This window comes from Polyergus mexicanus, unplaced genomic scaffold, assembly GCF_030449975.1.
Source record: "Polyergus mexicanus isolate NDT 795.1 unplaced genomic scaffold, iyPolMexi1.0 SCAF_1, whole genome shotgun sequence".
Lineage (NCBI taxonomy): Eukaryota > Metazoa > Arthropoda > Insecta > Hymenoptera > Formicidae > Polyergus > Polyergus mexicanus.
The window spans coordinates 13,318,801-13,343,463 of record NW_027223321.1 but is presented as its reverse complement, the minus strand read 5'-3'; the positions used below and the strand labels follow the sequence as shown (position 1 = coordinate 13,343,463).

Genomic DNA, 24,663 nt, shown 5'->3' with positions numbered 1-24,663 from the left:
CGATAGTAATTTATGCGTAGAATAAGAATAGAAAAAAGCTAGGTACGATTTGCATGATACGAAATCAACGTACAACGTGTAGAAATAAATGTATCGATTACGTTCACATATTGTGCAATGGTAACACGATTCGCAACAATTATTTCGTTTCAATGTCGTAAAGTTTGGGCTCTTCGTATCCGCTAATGTTTCATCATTAGTTCCATATGATTCTGACAATTAATAGAGACTCGATGGCGGTGACATAGACATGCTTTCCCCTCCCTCTTCCCCCAATATACGAATCGTATGTCAAATCAATGGTTACACGTTACAAATATGTGCCAGCCATTTTCTCCGGAAACATTAACGGCCATTCGAATCGTATCATCCTGTATCGATTCAATACAAAGAGTAATGTCGGGTATCGAAGCTTTCGTGATTATACAGGGAATTATGACATGATGCAATTATAATACACGCGATATCGATATTACGATAGATATTCGTGATCATGACGCATAAAGTTAATAAATAAAACAAAATTTGCATTAACAGATTGTAGCAAAATAACAGATCGTAATATTTTAATGTTTTGTTTTATTACGTTTGAGAAATTATTTTACGCATTTTAATATTTTCAGTGCAAGCAATGCATGTTTACGTTTATCTTAGCAAATTCGCATATTTCGTTATTCGCGTTAGAAATCTGAAAGTTGCGTTGAATTACGCTAAAAATTTTTAGAAAGTGTACCCAACGAAGAGATTTCGTACCCGTTGAACCATTTAAGAGCCGTTTCAAGTAGCGCGAGTCCATAATTTCTCCGGCATTCAGATTCTGAAAGACTGAGCAGTCAGTGGATAATACTACTTAAAAGTCAAATACGATCATGAATTCGGCATAATCCGAGATAAAAAATGGTGAAAGTTTTGTTGAAATTTTCATAATTAAATGCTTTACATAAGGGAGATCGTAAAAGCCAGACGAAAAGTTTCTTTTCTATATTGAAGATATTTTACATTTATGTTGTAGCACTTCTCACAAAACTCTAACGACGAAATCTTGTAATTTCTTTTTAACAAAAAAATAATATCCAGAATCTTCGATATTTGCAACTTCTTTCTTTTCATCTTATTTGTTGACACTATAAAAATAAAAGAAAATAAAAAGAATATTCGAAACTACAATCGCGCGATCTATATTATTACTCTCTCCGTCTTCGTTGCGCTCGCGTGTTTCCGTTTCATCAATTTTATTCTTTATTTATACAAGCGTACGCTTCAATTTGGTCAACAAATTGGCAAACAAATATCATTTCGGCGGAGCCGCGCCGGAGCATTGAATCCGCGGAGAGTACAATTTAATTGGAAAAAAGTTAACTCGCGACGGTATCAAAGGGCAATCAAAAAGGACCGTACGTCGGTCGGTGTGTCATAAGTCAACGAAGAGCACAGTATGGAGAGCACGGACTCGTACGTGTCTCCGCGCCGCGCGTTATCGATTTTATAATCAAGGCGGAGGCAGCGAACCGCGCGTTCCCGTTTCATCACCCGCGAAGCCGTCCCTGACACGGACTTATATCTCGCTGGTTCAGCTGATCCGCGAGCCTTGAATTATTCGCAGTATTACATAAAAGTATCGAACAATCGAGGAATTTTTTCACAGGCTTTTACGCAAAGAAATATGTCTCTTCCAAAAAAAGTCAGTCATAAATATAAATCTTTTCTCTACGATACCGCCGTCACAATAATTGGAATTTTTTCTCATCGAAATTCGTATCTCCGTCATTTGCATTATTTAGATCTAAAACGTATACCACATATGTTTTCCATGCAAACTAGTTAGTTAGAATATAACGCGTATATTAATCTCATCTTATTTCACTGTCATTCTTAATTGTCTCAAATATTTCTCACTATTTTCATGGAATTTTCTTCCTCTCTCACTCTTTTTCTACGTTTTCGTATTATTCTTACGCGACTACTATTTGTAATATACACATTTAACAGTTCCAAAGGAATGATATCTTAGAATTTAATATCGATTTATCTATATAAACACATTACTCGATATTATACTCGATGTTAAATATAAAATTTGAAGTTTTAACACACACAAGTATAGATATCATTATTTAATATAAATAAAACACTGAAGATACTTGAAATGTATTAAATTTCACAAGCTCCGAAGAGCTGCTTTACGCGAAGAAAATTGATGAGACGCATATCATGTGTATAACGCGCTGTACGGATTTTCGATATCTGCTGCGATCATCGGCATAATTGATACGATCGCCGATCGCGTAATCGAGGTTCGCGAAGTTAGCGGATTATAATCCCTCCCTGACCACGATGACCGTAACGTTATTTTGCGTGGGTTCATTCAAACTGCGAGCATCGGGACCACGAGGCTATCGTCGCGTTCGCCGATAACGAAAATAACGTTGCGTGAACGCGCAAATAAATTCTAAAATTAATCGTATCGTTGCGAGCGCGAGGCGATCTGCATAATTTGGTAGTCGCCATCCCCTTGTCGCCATCCCCGAACTACGAAATTACGGGAATCCCTACACGCGTAATCCGGCACAGTCGTCGTGCATGCGCTCGCACATGCACCTGTTGTCGCGTATCCCGCATCTAATCGATTGACTATCCGCTGTGACGTGACAAATTGCGTTTGTCCCTTTCGGGCCCATTATGGCCGATACAATGGCCACTCCCTCTCCCATCCCCCTTCCCCTTTTTACTTTCATCGCCGTTAACTCTTTCGCGGAGTGAAGGTTGCCGTGTGACCGGGTCGTTTTTTTTCTCTCGCGAGCATCGATAAATTATTATTTCTCACGAAAGAATCGTCTTTCGAGCGATATTTTGCGCGATTATTGCAGGGGGATAACAAACGTTGCAGTAAATGCATCAAATATACAGAAATTTGATTAATTCCTCACGATTACCCGACTTAAAATTTTATATATTCAACGTCCAATGAATGAATGCAAATTCTTTTATAAATTGATTTTATTATTGACAAATTTTTACTTATTTAACATAATGATCGCGTTTGATATTAGTGAATCAATTTTCTCCAGCGTTAAATGTAAGAATATAAATTATTGTATCTTGAAATGTAGATTTCGCAAAATAAAGGCACAGAATGAAAAGCAATCGAGAGAGATTAACGGGGAAAACGGAGTTAAGGTCGTCTTTGAGAATGCCTTCGCGTAACGAGCATAATGAGTTAATTTATCATCAAAGACAAATAATTAAATTTTCTTAGGAAATAATATTAGACGATTTAAGATATCATGTCGCTTAAAATATAATCCATATTGAAAAGGAATAAATTCTCTTACAAAGAAAATCTTACATTGGAATTTATTATGTAAAGAAGTAGAAGCAAGATATCTTAGATGTACATATCTGTAATAGCGCGCCTAGAGCTTTTACGTCTTTTGTCTTCTCAAGAAAAATATTTTGTTTCCAAAGTTAAAACGAGTTTCCTAACCGAATAATCCTAGCGCTCGAATAATCTTTCTTTGCAGCTTTGAATTACGACGTAAATGTTGTGAAAGAGGCTACCTTAACATGAATCTGTCGAGAAAATTATTTTAATGAGGAGCAAAGCTTTACAAGCGCATTCGCGAGCGAACAATAATAATTCCAAGAGTGTTTCTTCGTATTGTATTTCCAAGTAACATCGATCGATTGAGATTACAAAAAATATATAATGCTGCTTCGGCGGACAAAAGACTTTTTATAACTTTACTCAATGAAGATGCTCGAAAATATTTTCGCGTCAAATGTCAAATTCATGACTAATGGAATATCAACGATGTAAACATCGATCAATCAAAGTGCAAGCAAATCAATACTTTTGAAAATCCGATGTGCCAAATTATTCTGCGCCCTCTTCTAGAGATTTCGCGTCGCGAAGATTCGAGGGAATCCCCGAAATTCTTCATCCCTGACGTGAGTAAGCGAGAATTCCGCGAATTCGCGTGACCAGAATAGTCTTTGGAGTAGCGGCGGTATCGACGAAACGATTATCGTTGCTCGTGTGTGTGTGTGTGTGTATATGTGTGCACGTGTGCGCGTTTCTTATGGGGTTCTTACAGACTCTAGGCAGCTGTTGGCAATAATTGTTAGGCGGATAGCCACGCTTTACCGCTCCCTGTTGGAAGACACCTTCGCGAAGCTGGTACACGGCGGAGATATATCGGGTCGTCTGAACAAAATTGGTCCCGCTTCTACACCTTGACCACGATAATTTCGGTCCGTTTTCATACTCGTTTCATTCCGCCCACTTTGCGTGTTACGCATAATGTTGAGTCATTGTATTTCCCGAATGATTTCCGCATTTCATTACACAGTCTGACTTAGCTTGACGCAAAGCAATTCTCTTGACGCAATTCGTATTTATCAAATAAAATTGAAAACAAAATTATATGTATAATCAAAAGCAATTTTTATCGATTGAAATATAATTGATTTTAATATATATTTTTCTTCATCTGTAAAAAGTCTTTTTCAATATTCTTTTTAAAGTAAGTCTGTGAACTCCAAATCTTTTATTTAAAGAGGAACTAGACGAATCGGCTATGTCAAAAATTGATAAATTTAATACATTTCGAGATTCATAAATTTTTAACATTACGCAAAAAGTCACTTTAACCATCTAAAATATGAAAGTAATAATTAATTTGTAAGTTAAAATAAAGATTTGTCTTGTAGAATATAATTTAATCTCAAATTCGTAAATATTGTCTTATATCAAGCTATCTTTTTTATACACTGTACCTCGAAAATTTTATAGTAACTATACATAAAAATTCATGAAAATAAAAATTTTAATTCTATAGGGCAAAACTATTTCAACTCAAAAATTATTTATTAATTTTACATTTTAAAAGGATAAAGGTGCTTTGTGTGTGCGCAATGTCAGATTCATGAATCTCGAAACGTATTAGATTTATTAATTTTTGACGTAGCTGATCCGTCCAGTTCCCTCTTAAAGCAGAATTTACAAGAATAACAACGAATCTTTCTCAGCAACCTATATCTTAATTCATATTCCGCTTTTCGACAGACAGTTATCTTTAATATTGCACACAGTATAGCCGTTAATATTAATGTCTTTTTTTAAATTTTTTCTTGATTAAAATTTAGAATATACAAAAATAACAGAGCAGCAAACACAAACTAGATTAAAATGCGTTCCAGCATTCATAATATCCTAATATCGCGAGTGTTACCCACAATGTATCGCATAGCTAAGGCCAAAGTATGCCACGAACGGTGAGGATCGATATAGCTCCGGCTCTAACTTCGGTAAGTGCAGCGAGCTGCAGCTTTTGTCCTTTAGTAAATATTGACCGAACGTAGCTCGTTGCGCAGTATCGTACCAACGTGGTATTAAAAATAAAGAAGCGATCGATCGATCAGCCATATAGTTCTCCTTTTTTTTTTTTCAAATCCCTTCGGGAGCGCTATCAATTCACATAATGTAAAGAATGCACATCCATTTCTGAATCTAAATTAACATTAAATATCGTAAGATAATTAGAGAGCGAGGAGACATTACGACACTCTCGAAAAGAGATAGCACTTTGCATAATTACCGAGCTTAATGCGTTCGCTATATTAGGAGTATATATTTTCATACGTACACACCCCTTTTCACAGAAACTGTTCGACCAATTTTTTCGAGAAAACAACTTAATATGAGATATTTAGATTTTTTTAGTTTTTATATCACGTCTACGTAAAATAATTCATTGATAGATAAAACAAATTATCCATCATATACACGAGATAATCCGCTGTTGGACGTTGCATTATATTATGAGATAACACGTGATCAGTGTAGCGAACGTGTTAAAAATACAGATCAGCACGACGTAATTGACCTCGTCGACACACGAGATACATTTTTCAACCTGTCATCGTAATTTTGTGAAAGTGTCATTTTCTCCAAGTGACATATTTATTTCAGCAAATTATGCTTCTTGAAATTCTTGTGCTCATGTAATAGCGCGCGCGCACATATGGTACACATAAACAAAGTATTATTGGTAACATTTTAAAAGAGATTTATTTTCGCAGAGTTCAAATCTGAAAACTAATTTTGAATATCTTAATTTAAATATCTTTCTATTTGGATGGATATTTGCGTTGCGCCTTTTCTATCAGGTTATATTTGAAAATAGATCGTATAATGAAAATGTAAACAAGTTAAATTTTCATTTTTTGTGAGAAGCTTTTATAACTCTTATACTACAATAAAAGAATTAAAAAGTCTAAATTTTAACTGCTGTTCAAAAAACATCTTCAATCAAAAAGTTTGAATCTCCGATTAAGATTGTTCGATTTTTGCAAACTAATGATCGTATGTTTTTATTATATCAGAATCCATAAAATAGAAATATTTAATAACAAGTATTATATGTATATATTATAATGTTATACAGGGTGTAACAGAGCGCCCTTATTAGCAATTTTTTGAGGAAACAACGCATTTTCGTGAAAAATATTTCATGCAAAAGTTGTAGAGCTCTAAGTGGCGCATTATATAATAATATTAGTATGACCTTGAATAGCACCGTCAAGGTCATATAAAAATCACTTTGAGTTTTTTAAATGGAACCCCCTATTTTTCATTACATATTCTTGTAGCTTACCTCAAGTGCTTTCCAAAACACTATAATAAAGTATTTTTTCATTAAGTACTTTTTGAGTTATTTTATATTTTAATCTGACATATTTTGATATAAGAAGTAAAATATTTCGTAAAATATTCAGTTTTCGATAATCTTACCGTAATACTTTTACGTACAGAATAACGAGACAAATCAATTAATGCAAAAAAAAAAAAAAAAATAAAATAAAATAAAATAAAAATAAATTGTTTTAAAAATTACATTGTAAATAATTTTCTTAAAAACAATTATTTTTTACTAATTGATTTGTCTCATTATTCTGTACATAAAAGTACGGACGCTCTGTCACATCCTGTACATGTATATATATGTATTATATATGTATATACGTTTCCTAATAGTGTCGCATTAAAGTCGTTTAGAAGCTTAATTCAAATTTGCCTCGGACGGCACAACATGGTATTAAATTGCAAAAGAGACTATATTCTGGAAAAATGAAAAACGACAACTTTACGGTAATAGCTTTAATGCGACATGATATACTTTCGCTAATAGCTCCGTGCGAGATAATTTTGACAATTCTCATCCCTGAAAATAACTCTTTATTTGTATTGCAAACGAGATATTAAATATTTATAGCATAGAGATAATATAATTTTATCGATAATAAAAACGCTGTCGCGACTGGAAAGATTTTCTCTCTCTCTCTCTCTCTCTCTCTCTCTCTCTCTCTCTCTCTCTCTCTCTTTACTTATCGCGGACAAGCGACGGATATTTACAAGTTGCCCGACAGTTTATTATTTTCTTTAGGAAGGATAGACGGACACGAGAATGAGCTCGCCATTCTTATTGAATGAACTTAACAAAGTACACATGGTACACAGTTTCAAGTCCGAGAAAGAACAGAGTAAATTTTAACGAAGCACGCACTCCATTAGGCGCCGGCTACGTAATGTAGCTCACTCTCGTCTAAATATGTTCGCTTTCTTTTCAAACAATATTTGTCTCGTTCCGGCAACTACTAAGCTATTTATTCATGTCCTATATGCTTTCCGAGCACATCAAGAAGAATGGAGCAACATGCTCGTACAACGTGCGCTGTATGACGAAATACAAAAAGGTACGCTCTCTTATTGCCGAACAATACTTGAGTTGCACTACTTGGGGTATAAATTGTACTACTAACATTGAGTTATACTACTTGCACATATTTGAAAAAATATATAGACTGATTTTAAAATGGGTTAATTTCGCGGATATTCGATATATTTGTTGATGTGACTTTTTGGCGATCCAGTATTCTGTTTTCTTAATTACCAATGCTAAATATTTTGGAAGCTTACTTAAATGAACTGTAAATCAAAGTTTTATTATAATTCACATTTAAAAAGAGTTGAAATATAAAGCTTCAATACTTTTTATCACCAACGCTCCAAACAATTTTCGATATAAATAAATTATAAATATATAAATAAATTTCAATGTATAATTATATTATAACTAATGATATTTATATCCAAATGACAGTTTTCGGCTGCGCCGAAAGATATTACTGTCGAAGTATTGATTCGCGAGTAACGACTCAGCCAAATGGTACGCCAATCCAATATGGAAGAAAATCCGCAAAGCGAATCGATGTAAAAGAGAGGACAACCGTCAAGCGGATAAATTCGCTGCTTTTTAACAATGCCTGTCGCGAAAACGATAGTCGTTCCCGACCGCGGGACGAGAAAGAATAGGGCGGAAAAACGCTAGAGCGCAATTACGTCGAGGCGCGAGCCAACTTATCCGCTAAATTATCCGTGCAGTAACATCCGAAACGAGCGACACGAGAGTTCAACGCTCGTTAAGCACGTGCACGGGGACCTTGCAGCGAAGTTACGTCGTTACACGACGAGGGAGACGATCTCCGAGAAGCTGGGAACACCGGCTGGCAAGGCGCGCATAAACGAGGACGTTTAATAGGGCGCGACGCACGTGTTTTAACATTTCAGGATTATGCCATTCTCGTACACAGTCGCGAGATGACGTCTTCAACACGTCAAGGAGAATGTCATTCCGTTGTACTCTACTCACTTTCGAGGTCGTAATTTTCGACTCGTAACGTGATACGCAACAAAAATTTAAGATTTCATGACGCGTGAGATTTTAGTCGATAATTAAAATAGAATATTGCAGAAAAGAGAGAAGTAGGAAGGAGAAATTGCGCAGGGTATTGATAATTAATATCATATAGGTTTTTCTTAGATCTCTTAAATTATTGAGAGTATTTTTTTTTTTTTTTTTTTTTTTTTACATTGATTTCAAATATAATCTACGAGAACTTATGGAGAGAAACATCGATTAATCCAGTTTTATCGCAGCTCCAGATTAAAGCGAGTATCATTTTCAACATTTCATATATCATGATATAATATAATGTAAAATACATGTAAAAAGAATTGAAAATTACTAAAAATACTAGCAACATAATACTGAAATAATGATACCATTGTATAATGTTTCTCCGATTTAAGGATAGATCCGGGCGTAATATTCCTTTTTTGCGACTTTTCTTTTTTGCAAAAGTGCACGAAATGCTGATCAGGTGCCGGCGGACGGGGCTCGCGTGCTCTATATCGCGGACTTTGATATAAACGATAATAAGCTAGCGGAATCAGACATTCCCGGCAAACACGCGAGCCGGCGGATTCTCTTCAGTCACGGCATCCGTCACCCCTTCGATCGAAGCGTTGCGACGCGACGGCCCCCTTTTCCGACTTCGTAATTCTATGCACGTAATTCCATCCAGCTTCTCGGAATGGCGCCTTGAGCGACGCACCGAGTTCCACACAGGAGCTCTCCTACATACGTCGCCGCACTCGACGAAAATTTACAGAGTCGTTAAGATCGAGAGCTTACGTATCCGTAAGCGAGAGGCGCAAAAAACTAAGAGTCGTGTCCGTTGTGCGACCAACAAGAATGTAGAACCACTTCCACTTCGACTTGGCGCGTTTCGCGTGCAAAGTTCGACATTCGGGATCAATGAACTCGGGACTCTTAATATTTCAATCGGTTATCGGAAATGTGAACCGCGCGTGTATCGTGTAGGAAAATCTTTCGCAATAGAAAAAGTGAAGAATTTTCTTTTTGACTTAGAAACTTTTTCGTGAAAATTTTAAATCTTTTCCTCTTTCAACAAATAGAAATTCAAATCTGCGAAAGGAGAAACACGACGTTTCACAAATAAACATGTTGGAAATAATATCTGGACAGAGAAACATGAAGTAATGCCAGAAATGTACGGTAGAAAATATTTTTCGTCCTTTACATACTTCATACCGTCGCATATAAAATCGAAAACGTTGCCTCGAAATTCTTTTGTGACTTCTTCGGGATACGACGAAGGTCCATAGAATTTTGATAAAGCGCGATAAAGGGTCGACGAACTAACGATAGGATTGCGTAATAAGAAGCTCGTGTATCAGGGCCGGCTTTTCAACCCCTATTCCGTATGTGCTGAAAGAAAAGACAAAGCGAAAGATCAAGTGTTCGACGCCACGAAGAACGCGACGGGGGCTAACAATGGCCGCGCCGAAGCCCTTCTATGGTGCAAACAATACGGCTTACTGCAAGCAACAACCAGAAGAACCCTAAGACCAACTCCAACATTGCATATACGTATAGTATACCGATTCAGGGCCGGTTTCGAATTTATTTTACATTGCAAATAAAACTCGATTATATACCAGCACTCTCATCGCACCTAGCGTGACTATTTCGTCGCCTAATAAATTTAAATTTAAAATATCTTTCCGAATGTTTTCTTATTATTGTGCAAAGAGATGAACGAAGAAACACATAATACACATATGTTATGTGGAAAAGCTAATTAACAATAAAATAATTCAAATATAAATTAATAATATATCTTACTAATTGGAAATTGTATGTGTGTGTTTCATCGAATAATAATTCCTTCGTCTATGACTTGGATTAAAAAGAGAGCAGATGAAGAAATGCGGAATAAAGAAAGTTATATGAAAAAGGCTGTACATATATAGGAGAAAGAAATATATAAAAGGGGTTAAAAAATATTTACGACATATAATATATAATAAAAGAGATTGAAAAATATTTACGATAATATTGATATTATAGAAATCAAAACACGACGTAACTTTGTTGAAGGGAAAAAAAAAAAAAAAAAGAAATTCTTTTGACGCCGAAAATATCTCAAGAAATCAAAAACAGGTAAATCAAGAAAGATACTATAATCCGTAACGCGACATTTCTCTTTTATTGTACTTTAATTTAACTGCATGTATAGCGTATCGTTATTTGATTATAGATTCGCGGCACGCTATCCTGTACAAAGCCAAGCTTAAATATTAGCTCGCGGATTAATGCACGACGATTCTCTCCGTCTCTGCAATCTATAGCAATCCGCGTGCGGTCCAGATGTATTGTACAAATTATTTTATCAAAGACAACCAAATTGATTTATCCCAACCGCGTAAATGTTTGCCCGCGGCATACTGAGCCACGGCCCTGGACGCATGTGCCCTCGCCCTCTAACTCTCTCTTTCTCTCTCTCTCTCTCTCTATCCACTGTACTTACACATATATATGTGTAAGTACATATGTATGCACACACATGTGACGCATGTATATCGCGGCCGCGCATACACGTACGCAATCATACGGTGTATGTGCATCGCGTTGCGGAAGACGCAGAATACTTTGCCGCGCCTCTATCGCTATCATATGGAGAGACACGATACGGAACGATATCCGCGAAATGTTTACTCTTTCAACAAACGACGCTCGTGCTATTTTCTGACGCAGTCGGATGTAAAAATCTTCGCGTGCGTTTGTCATCGACGAGCTTGCCTGAGGATAAAAGCGATCCTTGGGAGAGTCATCGTTTGAAAGATTAAATCTGTATACATTATCTCGGTGTATAAACTTTATAATATCAATAATTGTGCGGATCGAGATCGAGTAATAATTGCAGTGTAATATCTATCGCAATATTGCATATGGGTATGGTGAATATGAAATATTTTGCGCGATAAAAAGTTAATGAATAAATAAAATTATAAAAATTTAAACGAAAAAGTTTCAACATTCTGAGAATATTAATCACACATTTGAGACGCTCGAGTTTCTGGAGATAAGAATTAACTACGTGTGATAAAAGCATCATCCTGATCATGAAATTGTATGAATGTACTTGTTTATAAATTTTAATTATTAATCTTGTTAATTAAATTACGCTCCATGTTCCATTTGTTTAACAGCAATTAATGCTGCCACAGATAATAATTATATCGCGAATATCGATGCATTAATTAATGAACGGGGCCGTCTCGTTTTTCCATTAATTAATTCACGAGAATACTAGAATTGTCGACAATTAATCCGCTTAGATTTCAACCTCTAATCTATATATATGAAGGCGATATAGATTTTTATGCATCATTCAGAAATTTTTAATTAAAACATGCAGAAACAATCGGAAAGTCGGCGTAATTTTACGAATTTAATTGAAATCTGGGCGAGAATATGCTCTGATATAATTTTATATAATTTCATTAATGCCAATCTGTGATGTTAATTACGAGCCACTTCGGCAAACTCTCAAAGAAAGATTTCTTTGAGAAAGGAGACAGTGAAAGGACGGAAAGCGGGCTGGGATTGTTCGCTCGACTCACGCCTTATTTTCTCGTCTTTGAGGTATTCGTCGTCGTTATTGCGAGAAAGCTACTTTATGAAGAACTTCTGACAATATAAGTAACGATGCGTCTTACGCCGCAATGAAAAAGGATAGTCCTTTTTGACGACTCGTCTCCTTTCACCTCTCGCGCACTTAGTGTCTGCTTCGTTCTTACTTGCCGCTACCGTGCTTTATTAGCGCGCATTTTGCGAGGGCAACTCAAAGATTTGCCAGATTTTTATAACGCATCGTAAAACGAGAGTAATGAAGGGCAACTATCTCACGATTCATGTTTGGTGAAACGGCGTGTCTTGAGCAATTTTCATACAATTCGTTCGAGCTCGATTATAATAACGTCGGAAAAAAAAAAGTAAAAAAATGATCGTTATTAAAATTATAATTTTTTTCGCTGCTAATATCATAATTTATGATGCTCGAATCTAATCGTAAAATTAAAATCGGATGCGTAAAAGCACAAATGTTATATTTTTTATTGAAATTATGAAATTACATCATGATTTTAAATCAAAAGTTCGTATTATTTTACGCAGAGTGCGTGAGTTTCGCGCACAACGCATAAAAACGCGTTCAATAATAAAAATCACCTCAACTCATTTCGCTGCATTGTAAGACAAGTTATTATTGGAGTTTTTACTGAAGAAAGGAAAAAAAAAAAAAAATAAGCAACCAAATAATTTCCAGAAAAACCTGAAACGTGCCACAAAACTCGGTCGTCTGTTGCGTGTGAATCCCGCGGCGAAGCATTGTATTGCCTCCTTTCTCTCGCCTCGCAATTTTTCGTCTCGCGCCTCAAAAGAAAGGAGTTAACGGAGACGCTTTCGAAATGCTGGAAAAACAGGCGAGAGACTCAAGTGAGATCAATGACCTACTTCAAACCATCTAACGCTCCTTTGTCCGTAAAATCGCTACCATTTAGCGATCATCCTCGAAACAATTACATGTCGCTCTCACAATCAGTAGTACGAATATACGATATATGAGACGGATCGCAAAAATTCTTATCGAAAATTATGATAAGAATTGTTTTAAAAATTGTGATGATAAAAACTGTTTTCTTTTGATGCACATTTTTAGTTTATGCACGACAAAATTGCAAAATATCAAAATATATTATAATTATAAAATATTGTACATTACATAATGATTTATATACGCATATATGTATATTTTATAATAATTTTTGAGACAAAAATGTATTTCCGAAATACGTTAAATATATAATAATTTTTACTTGCGTATCGTTATTTCTTCGCGTTAATTACTCTCTCTAGCACATTTCTATTTTATATTTAATATATGTTTATCTTTCTGATCCACTGGACTAAAAGTGTTGAAGAAAATCTTTGTTCACTGGTGGGAAGCTTAAAATCGAACGAAGTTTCTTAATAATAAAGTTACTTTTTGAATTTTGCTTTTAAAAATACAGTCATTTTTACTCACGTTGCGACCTACTTGTGTTATTTATTTCTTCGTACATTTTGAATTCAGCTTAAAGTATTCGCACTTCGTAATCTCGTGGGTAGTGCACCAAGTATCTTAAGAACAACTCTTCAAAGATGCGCAAGAGAAAGAAAATGGTCAGAATAAAAATAGCAGAACTTGACGGAAAATGTTGAAACGTAACGATAATTCATGACATCTTCTATTTCAGATGAAAAGATACAATCCATTTTTATCCTTTTTCTGAAGAAACGGAAAATCAGTTAGTCTTTTGTGAAAACGTATCTCAGCTATCTTGATACTTAAATACTATTTTGCAGAAAGTAACGCATTTTATCTAATTTTATTTTAATTTCTCCGTGCGTAATTATATATAATACTTAACATATTTGAAAAAATATATTATGTATCAAAGGAGAGTGAAAGAATCTTAATAATAGAATCCATTATATATATGATCTATTTGAAGATATTTTTTCCTTAACAGAAATGTCAAAAAAAAAAAAAAAAGTAATTTGTTACAAATTTTTTCATCGCCTATCTTCGTAACTAAGCCTCAAATTAAAATTTTATTAAAGTAAATAATTCTATCTGAGAATTAATTAAAATTAATGGAAGAATACAGTTTTGTTAATCTGTTAATTTCACGAAGCTGGCGACAAATTTTTTTTTTCGATGGCTTATAACTTGAAAATTATTAACACCTCGATATTTTCACAAAAGAAAAATCTTCTTTTTAAAATTGGCGAGAGAATTTGCCGCTACAAAGATATTCAGTGGTTTTGAAACATTCTATATTCATAAAAAGTAATAAAAATTGAAAAAATTTGATATTCTTTTGAAATTTCCAACTTAATCCGAGATTTTTGCGGGGGAGATATCCGCTTGAATTTTACAATTCATCGGTAAGAGAAAAGAAAGAGGGAGCGGGTATCACGCCATCTCGTTAGTGAAACGAATTATCGGACGCGGATTCTGAGCCGGAACGGAGCGCGTTTCATAATTTATTCGCGCGCATGATCGCAACACGAGATTTCCATCGATTCGAGACGCGACAGACGGCTCCCGTGTAGTTACGAAATATATTAAATTATCAATGGAGCCTTTCAGCCGAGAAATTCGTGCCGCTCGCGAGCAATGATAATGGGCGCTTTATGAGCCGATAATGTGGTAATCGAAATAATATCTTGTAAGCGTGTGCAGCTTGATCGCACATCTTATATGGTAGATGTGCGAAATTCGGTTGCGATAGCAACGTCGTCTTTGCTTTCACCGTTGCGTATGCGTAAATATGCATGCAATATGAGTACGGCAAACTCTTCGCATTTCATTCATATAATAAATCGCCTCGCGTATAATTCAAATGAAAATCTCGCGAAAAGTTTCAATTAACGACGAATGATATAAAAATAAAATAAGTATATTACAGTTATAGCATGTGTATGTAATTGTGAATATATTTAGTTGCTCTGATATTTGAAAAATAGCCACCGAATTATTTTATGTATGGTTTAAATTGAATTAAATTTGGCACATTCTTATTTACGAAGATGTTGCGAAAAATATATCAAATGTATAAAAATAACGCGTCGCGGAGCGCATACGATGACATACAAATATCTACTAATATTAATGTCATATATAAAAATCTCAGTATATCAAAAATGTCAATCAATTAAATTCATTTTATTTCGTCTCTATTTAACTTATTTATATATATACGTTGTTTATTGATATTTATATTATTTATTCCATTATATTTTCTCACCTTTCTCTTTATTATTTTGAGTCAATTATATGTCACTTTATTAAAATTGATTACATTGGATTCGTGACTTTGAGCCGGAAATTATTCATGAATTCGATTAACGAGTATGTAGCCAGGTACATACACAGAATAACCCGAGTACACAAAATAGTCGATCGATATACTGACAGCGCTAGACGCAATGCAATTAGATTTGCTGTACTAACGTATATTTTGCTAAAGCAACATCATACAGAGCAATTGAAAATATTTAATTCTTGCTTATTTATATGATACAATGAAATTTTCTAATTCATAAAAAGGAGAAAGAGAAAGGGAAAACAAATTTTAACTATTTAAATCAGATCAAATCGCAACAGGCTACTTAATCAGAAGGCTTCTTATCTCTTCTTTTCAGAGAAGAGGAAAGAGGAATTTTAACGCCTGAAAACACATTACGTTGTATTAAAAATGCAACAGGCTGCTCGTCTAACATTCGCTTTCGACGAGACATCGCTACACTCAATTTTTTACGAATCTTTTCAGACAAAAACGCTACAAATTTTTTAGCAGCTTATCGAGAGGCCAAATCGCGAGCAAATAAAGCTCCAAATTGTTTGGCGCATCTGTGTCACATCAGAATAAAAAAAAAAAAAAAAAAAGAGAGAGAGAGAAGAAAAATCAGCAAATCCGTAAACCGCTTTAATCTTGTAAACGATGGCATGCCAGCTGTTGTATTTTGCATGCAATCGAAAAACTGTATCAATACACATGCATATACACATGTATCCATATCTATGTATGGTATATACCAAAATATATGATCCTTTGCACGAAAAAAGGAAGCTTACGAGCAAATAATTCGATTTTGAATTTCTGATTGATTTAAATATTTTAAATCTTTTTCGAATAAAAAAGTTTTTTTCATATAAAAACTCGATCGCCATATATATAAATCTCCTACTTATCTTCTTATAAGCTTCTTATCTTCAAGTAGAATCACGTATGTTAAAGTTGTCTCCTTATGTCGTTATTACGCGCGTGATTTTCAAAACTAGCGATAAAAGAGTAAACAAGAATTTACGACTTTAGTCTAAAAAATTAGAAGGAAATAAATAATTAGTAGAGAGAAAAGAAAATTAAAAAAAAAAAAAAAATCGATAAAAGTCGACCTAATAAATATTTTCGATTGGTTTACACTTTTCAACAGGAGAGATCGGTAATTCTATGATGCAACTCAATCTTATCTTGACAGATTGACATTACAGTTATCCTATCCGACATATACGATCGTGTTTTCCCTCTGGCTTAATGGAATAGAGATCGGTCAATTAGGAAGGCGCGATTTATCCGCAAATAGCAAGAATTTAACGACGTTTGGGCCGAACGTACTCTCATCCCATGTTACAATGCCCACTGGAGACGCGCACGGTTAATCTGCTTAATCTAGCGTGCGGAGCGTCATTTTGGCGGCGCGCCAATCTCGTCGGGTTTCAGCCGAATAACCGACCGACCGAGTTCTCCGGTGACCGAATATCATCGTAACTGTGTAGAATGGGACCGCGATGTGCGAAATGGTCGACAATTGTCCGACGATTGCTCGTATACGGGTTGAAAGAGACGATGATTGCCACTTCTTTGGATCATGGCACTTTCCTCGATAGCACTTTACGTATATTTCCGAGAGCGCGCAGCAAGATAATATCGAGATACTGAGTATGATTTTCACTTTATTTTTGTCTCTCTTTCTCTCTCCCTTTCTTCTGTAATTATGTTCTTTCATTCTTATAAAAGAGAAAGTATATGTGTGCGTGTATGTATGCGCGTAACGTGTTATGGAAGTTGTATAGTAAAATATAACTATTAACAATTATAACTGTTAGGAAATCGTTTGTCATTTGCAAGCGAAAAAAATTAATACGATTGTCTTGTTTTGACAGGTGTGCTTTATATTATATCCCCACCTAAATGTTATAAAAATATGCGACGATGCTATTGTCCGATAAGCGAATATCACGATTTTGGTTGAAGCGACACGGAAAGTTGTCTTGATTTATGTCCGGTTGTAACGAGGAAGAGAGATGGGAAAAGGGGCAGCTGCGAAAAAATAATTCCTACCGCTCATCGTGCGCCGCGCGCGCACCTTCAACCGTGACATAAATCACGACGAAGCCGCCGGTCTCTCGCACCTCGCGATGGCGGACGGATGATGCGGAATTACCGAGCTGCACTTTGTAATATTAAAAGTCCGGATAATGTATCACTATTAAAATGTAGCAGCCTGAAAAGTTACGGCACCAACGGCTGCTAGTAAATTTTTGTTTCCGAGCTAAGCCGTAGGAGATACTATTTTCGCGTTTAAATAGAAGGATAAAGATAAGGGAAAGGGGGTAAGGGGTGGAATCGTGCTGCTTATCTTTTTACGTTTTATCACCCGCTTTTGCATTAATTTTCCAATAGCAGGTGAAATTTATCATTATTAAGCATTCGTTCCGCGAGATCATTGTTTGCCAGTCTTAATTCTACAAGATATGATTTATTCCACGCGCGAACGTATAAGACGTATGTATTTCATTGCGATATATTTCAAAGCATATAATTATTTTTGCTTAAGTTTAACATTCCTTCTGTTTATGATTTCATTCTCATATAAAAAATAGAAACAGAATATATAAGGCTCATTTCGTCTTCACAATGGTCCATTGTAATTAATTCAGATTATGACAGATGTATTTCGGGATTAGCTTGTAATTGTTACGTTATGTGTATTTTATCTATTCTTAACACACTTGTTCGTCTCTTTTTACTTAAGATAGTCCAGATTTTTCGGTTGAGCGGGTAAATACTCGTGGCTAGGATTTCGGGTTACCGAGAATGAAAGTATAGTACTTTGTACATTCGAAAGGATAAATATTTATATGTGTAAACGCGAACGGAAACGAAAAGAGCGAGCGAGAGAGAGAGAGAGAGAGAGAGGGGGAGAGAAATGATGCAACGTGTGTCGCTGGTAAAATAAATTAAGCTCGTTAGATCTTGTACCCGGGGAATCAACGAGGACGACTCGGTTTGCAGGTCGCGTTTGCTTTAAACCTTCGCAAGCGGAATTAACTGGCGGGCAACGCCCATCTCGTGGTTTTACTCCAAGCCGCTCAGCGAGGCTTAATTTGCCCACGCCGAATAACAAGGTGGCGAGTAATCCTGTACTGGGTCAATATAAAACAAGGCTTGTCTCGCGTAACATCCAGAGTACAACGCGAATATTGCAATCAGCCGCGTAAGTTGCCAAAGTTTCATCGTGCGCGCGTTACCGTGAAAAATTAATATTACGATATTGTGTTGTTATATTGCATAGAATAAATATATAATAACTCCGTATGTGCAAGAATTTCTCTTAATTATTCTTCTATTTGGATAATTTTACTTATAGCAAGCGGTGCCATTTAAAATATGAAGCGCAAATTACGTAATTTAAATATGAATTTTCATATATTTCTTTATTTATATATTAATTATATATAAATTAATATTTAAATTGAAAATATAAATTATAATATATGTAAGTAGAATATTATTAGAGTTGTAAGCTATTATGTCATTAATTATTTGTATATATGTAGACTATTTTATTAATTATTACCGTTAATAATTAATTCTATCTTTTATCATTATTATTACATTATTATATTATTATTATGTTGCTTAATATTTGTTACAGTTATATTCCGATTGAATATTTAGTTCTGCTTATAGCATGTAGTGATACATAGAAGCGTTATTGATTCGTGTAAATAAAAAGGAAACAATTTCAACAAATGCAAAAGCACAAAGTGAACGCATAAAGCGAAAGGATATCCAACATTGCGTATGAATAATGTTTCGCTTTTTACTACAAAGCGTTCGCTTTCTGTTTTGAAGAATGCGCTCTTGTAAGCGCATCATCGTTCTCGGAGCAGGCATGAAAAACACAGCCACGCAAGCGTGTACAGAATTACAATATCGTATTTCTTATCGTTTATATATTTCCACAAAATTTTCCGTAGTTCCTGCCATTCGGTGAAAGTAAATCAACTTCGAAAATAAGAAAATGATATGATATCTTTACTATTATACATATTTTTCGAAATTTTTACTTCGATAAATATAAGAACGAAAATATTTGCCTATGTGTGAATATATTTATACTATTACATACGGCCTGCTATGATTTAATTACAAAAAAAAAAATATTTTGAGTATATTTCGTAGCATGTATCTTTTTTATTATTGCAATTAAAAATGCAATTCAAGTCTTTTGAAAATTCAAGAAGATGATAAAACAAACGTTGATCGAAAATGATCGAACTGAGAAATATAGCGTTTTGATTTTTTTTGCATAACAGCTCGTCATGAGAACTAGATGGATGTTTGCCGTATCATAATTTCTACGTTGTGTTCCGTGTCATAAACGAAAACGGTGCGATAAAATACTCGAATCGAAGCGTAAAACGTACTTCAAAACTATGAACCATCGATCTGTTCGTGCAATTTTTCTGCCGCTTAATCCCACGCAATTCTATGATGCAATATAAATCACTCTGCAAGATTAAACCGAATATTGAGTAGTTTAATCCGTTTGACATTCCAGACGATTCTCATAATCGATAGAAACAAAGATTGATATAGCTGGTGAAACGAAGAAAATGTGTTCCATTCGTTATTCGCGCACAACTTTTATTTATCGCGCACTAGCCCGAAAGATCTAAAATTTTTTTAATTAAAATCCGTTTGTTCAATATTTTGTGTATGCGACGAAATTTTTGAAATTGGAATTTAATTATCCAATATAACCATGCCATGTGTCAATTTTCCTTTGTCTACAAAGTGTCAATATGTGAATACAAATATCTATACAATTATAAATATATGTTCCCGTTTCAAATGATCGGTGAATACTATGGTTGAACCAGTCTAGCGACTGGTTCGACATATTGGTAATCCTGAAATGTGTATTAATCCTTCAAATAAATATTCGTATTTGATTTGCTTGAAGATGGCAAGTATTGAAAGCTATAAGTATCGATTTGAGGGGAGATCATATCATTATCCGAAATATTGCCGCAATATGTCAACTATATTAAATTACAATGATAGAAAGGAGGAAAATAACGATTATTCGCAAATTATTTATGCATGAAATTCGATGAAACAGATTCATGAAAAGCCAGAGATTCTGTTATCACAACTCGACCATTATCTCTTCTGCACTTCGAATCATTTTATAGCGGCTGTATTTTAATTATTCCACGTTTCCATACGATACACGTCAAATCGATAATGCGCAAACGGAGTTTCCGCTATATTTTATCAACTTTAACGATTCGCGAGATGTATTTCGTTAATGGAACATAATCTATGCAAATTGCAAGAAACGTTCAGGTAATTTTCGTCGTTTTAATATTCATGATACAAAATGTCCGATATACTTGACAGCTCGATATGTCTCTTACTTATATACATGCCGTCGGCGGTTTACATTATCTATTTGATGACAACTTCTGTGTAAAGATCTTTGACAGGAACGTTTGACGTTACTCGCCAGACCTACGTTTGCGCGCGGGTGCGCGTGCATACCGCATCTCAAAGGGTTAAAAGTTTGAGATTACCGAGAGCGTCCCGCCGAGTTTCCTGGGAATTTTCGTAAAGCGGCCAGGTGCAAACAGATACGATCGCGTCCAATGCACGAAGCTCCCGAAACGAGAACAGTACTCTTTCGACTTGGATGCCGTAAGTTTCTCGCGCGGAACGGAGCGAAACAAAGCGGAGCAAGTTTTCAATTCTTCCATCTTCACTGCCGCCTCTTGATCTTGAGTTTGCCTTACGCGGGAAAAATCACTCGTCGGACGTTTCACGTCGATCTCGCTTGTTTATCGAGTTTAACTTCGCGCTTCCGAATGCGTTCCCTTCATTCTAACGCTGTTCAGGGAAATGACGGATGAAAGATTGCGCGCGATATCTGCGATAACATTATTCTCTGTTCTCTTTTATGGAAATATCATTTTTTTTTTTTTTTTTTCAAGAGAATGAGTTTCGAAACTAAAGTTGCGACAAAATCAGTATCGATACCTTTCTCTTTTCCTTTTTATACGAAGTAATCCGAGAGTATAAATGTATAAGGAAATTGAAAGGCAAGATAAAAAAAATCACTCACCGAGCTGACAACGATCACCGCCCCTTCCGAGAGGACACTGGCATCTCTGTCTGAACGTTCCTTGCTTTCGTCTAAGATTCACGGTATTGCCCTCGAGATCCACGATTCCGTCATCGTCATCCTCGATTACAACGTCAACTTCATCTCCGCGGGATTGTTCGACGTAACAATTTCCAGCTGGCCCGCAGTCCAAGGAACACGCTGGCTCGGTACTAGCGATGCTCTCCATCGTGGATGGCAGTTTTTGCTCCAGATTTGGACCCTAAATAACCACAGAGAGAAAAGATGTTATATGTCTCAAATTGAATTGCTACGTATTGATTTTCATATATCGAGATTGACGTCCGAAAAGAAACTATAAGAAAGAAAATCAGTTCCTATATGACTATTTACAGCTTTTATGGCCAATCAGAGATTTGTTCAATAATAATGAAATTATAAATTTAAAAAAATTTTATTAAATTTTAGATATTTTTTATAAATAAATTTAATTTTTTAAAATATAAATATTCTTCACCTATTTATTTCTAAATTGATATATTTTTCACCTATTTCTTTCTAAATCGTGTATTTAACGGACATTATAAAGCTAGCGATAAATTATAACACTTTTCAATTAGTATAATTGAAAAATATTCTAGTACCATCTTCAATACAATGTCAGATTTATAATTGATTGTATATCAATATAATTAATATATTCGTGAAAAATAAATATCATATCAATTTTTAATTTAAATAAAAATAATAATAATTTCAAATAAATAAAATTGATATACGTTTGAGTAAAGAGTAAATTAAAAAAACATTTTGGCATCTATTTTTAGTCCAATTTAGAGCGCAACGAGGAAAATACGCGCGCGCGAATATGGTAAACAGTCAAACAGGGACGAATATTATTTATGAGTTGAGACCTATTTTTCGACATTCGCCTCATCATTTCTTAATCCTTCTGTTCGCTGTTGTCGATTCGGAGAGAAAGAAATTTTTAAAAATAATGGGATAGCCTTCTCTGCATCTTAAGAAAGCTATAGCAGATGTAAAGTATCTGTTGCACGATTCATGTTTTTTTTTTTTTTTTTTATTTAAGGAAGGCTTTTGAATAAAAATTGGCCCTCAGAAGGTACAAACTGTGTACTTAATATCGAGTTTCGCGAAATATTAAATTTTATTTACATGTTTGCAAAGGAAGATCACCGAAAAGCCCGAGTTCATATTTTGTCGATTAGCGCATAAATTTGATATCGACTGAATTTACGTATTAATTTAATTTTATTAAATTTTAATGACGCTCCCTGTAACCAATCACAATGTTAATATATTCATTTGCAATAATTTAATCATTATTTAATAATCACGTGGTATAAACTTATATTAATATCAATTTGCATTACTATTTTATTTTTAATTTAATTTTGCTTTTTTAATTTCAATTTTCATTAACGATATTGCGTATGGCGAAGGATGCTATTTCTAATATTTAAAAATGAGAATATATCATTGTGTAGACGCGCAACGGAAAGTGCGAAGTTTCGATGTCATCGATCCTTGTTCGTCAACACAATTCGGTCAGTCAGATCAAATCCTTTGTCGCATTAAACAAAACTTCACGTCCTCGATTATATCGTGAATATTAATTCCAGTTCAAGGGAAGATTCCTCGCCTGAGAACATTCCGGCTTTCGCTCGATTTCACACAATCGCTATTTCTATACCTCGCACATAGACGAGCATATCTATTTACGTCCCTTTACACGGGATGTTCTATTCTGGACTGCTCAACCCAAAAACGCTCGATCGATTCTCTTACGTACAAATATGACGACACGTCGACGTATCGATCAATTCAGTTTATGGAGTTAGTGTAAATTCTTGTGATATTGACTAACTTAATGCACGATATCGAGCATTTGTGTTGAATCGATAAATGTTGAAACTGGGTTTGAACTGGTATTTATCACATAATCAAATAGTTTTAAAGCCTATATGCTGGCAATTTTGACGTTTCCAGCCATTGCGATTAAAACATATGCTGAAAAATTTCTGATTGTGTCTCTTGTGTTTCATATTTCAGCAAAAATATTTGTTATAGAGTTTTATTTTGCATCCATAAATATATATATATATATATATTCAATTGAATATACATATTTACATATATATTTTGTCTGTTATTTCTTTTATTTTTATTTCATATAAAGATATTCGCCGCAATTTTATTATTCACAAGCATTATTTAATTATTTTATATAAAACCAGTCTCCCTTTCTTTATATATAAATACATGTATAAAATTAAATAGAAAAAAAATAATCTAAAAAAATACACACATATTCAATTAAATAAATTTTGATAAACTCAAATTTTTTGATAAATGTAAAAAAATAAAATTCTTTTTAACAAATGTTTTTGTATAAAAGAAAAATCGTTAAGAGACTTTTTAAGCATACGCTTAAGCTCGGGCTAATTAATATTTATATTACGGATTAAATGGAATTTTTAAGATTTCGTGTTTTTTAAAATATTCACATGTACATATACACATATACGCGGTTAAAATTTGTTGACAATTGTTCTTGCAAAAAAAAAAAAAAATGCGAAAGTACTGTGACATTCTTTACAAATCTTCGCGATAGAGAAAAAATAATTTCGCACGAATTAAGAGAGAGAGAGAGAGAGAAAGAGAGAGCCGTTTAATTTAAAATATTCATGCGTGCTTAAATATATAATTTTGCTCTGAGAATACTTCAAATTTCAACAAAGTAAACACGAGAAAAGCTATTGAAATAGTATTATATTCTACGGAAGAAAAATATACGCTTGTCAAAGAATTATTAAAAAGTATTATTGCCGCATTGAAGGAGGCAGCAGAATAGGTGCTTTTCGACATATCGCCTTCTTGTATTTTTTATTGTAGATCAAAAATCCTAGATTTT

General features: G+C 34.5%; 1 protein-coding gene and 1 long non-coding RNA gene across 3 annotated transcripts in view; one reads left to right on the top strand and one right to left on the bottom strand.

Annotated features, from left to right (window-relative positions):
* The window catches only part of LOC138936197 (uncharacterized), a 92,352-nt gene that overhangs the window by 37,875 nt on the left and 29,814 nt on the right, over positions 1-24,663 (top strand). The gene's annotated exons all lie outside the window — the stretch shown is intronic.
* The window catches only part of LOC138936181 (pikachurin), an 87,440-nt gene that overhangs the window by 35,229 nt on the left and 27,548 nt on the right, over positions 1-24,663 (bottom strand). For both annotated transcript variants that reach the window (XM_070301359.1, XM_070301349.1), the window contains exon 5: positions 21,729-21,990. In XM_070301359.1, coding sequence (XP_070157460.1) covers positions 21,729-21,990 — 262 coding nt within the window. The remainder of the gene's footprint in view (positions 1-21,728; positions 21,991-24,663) is intronic.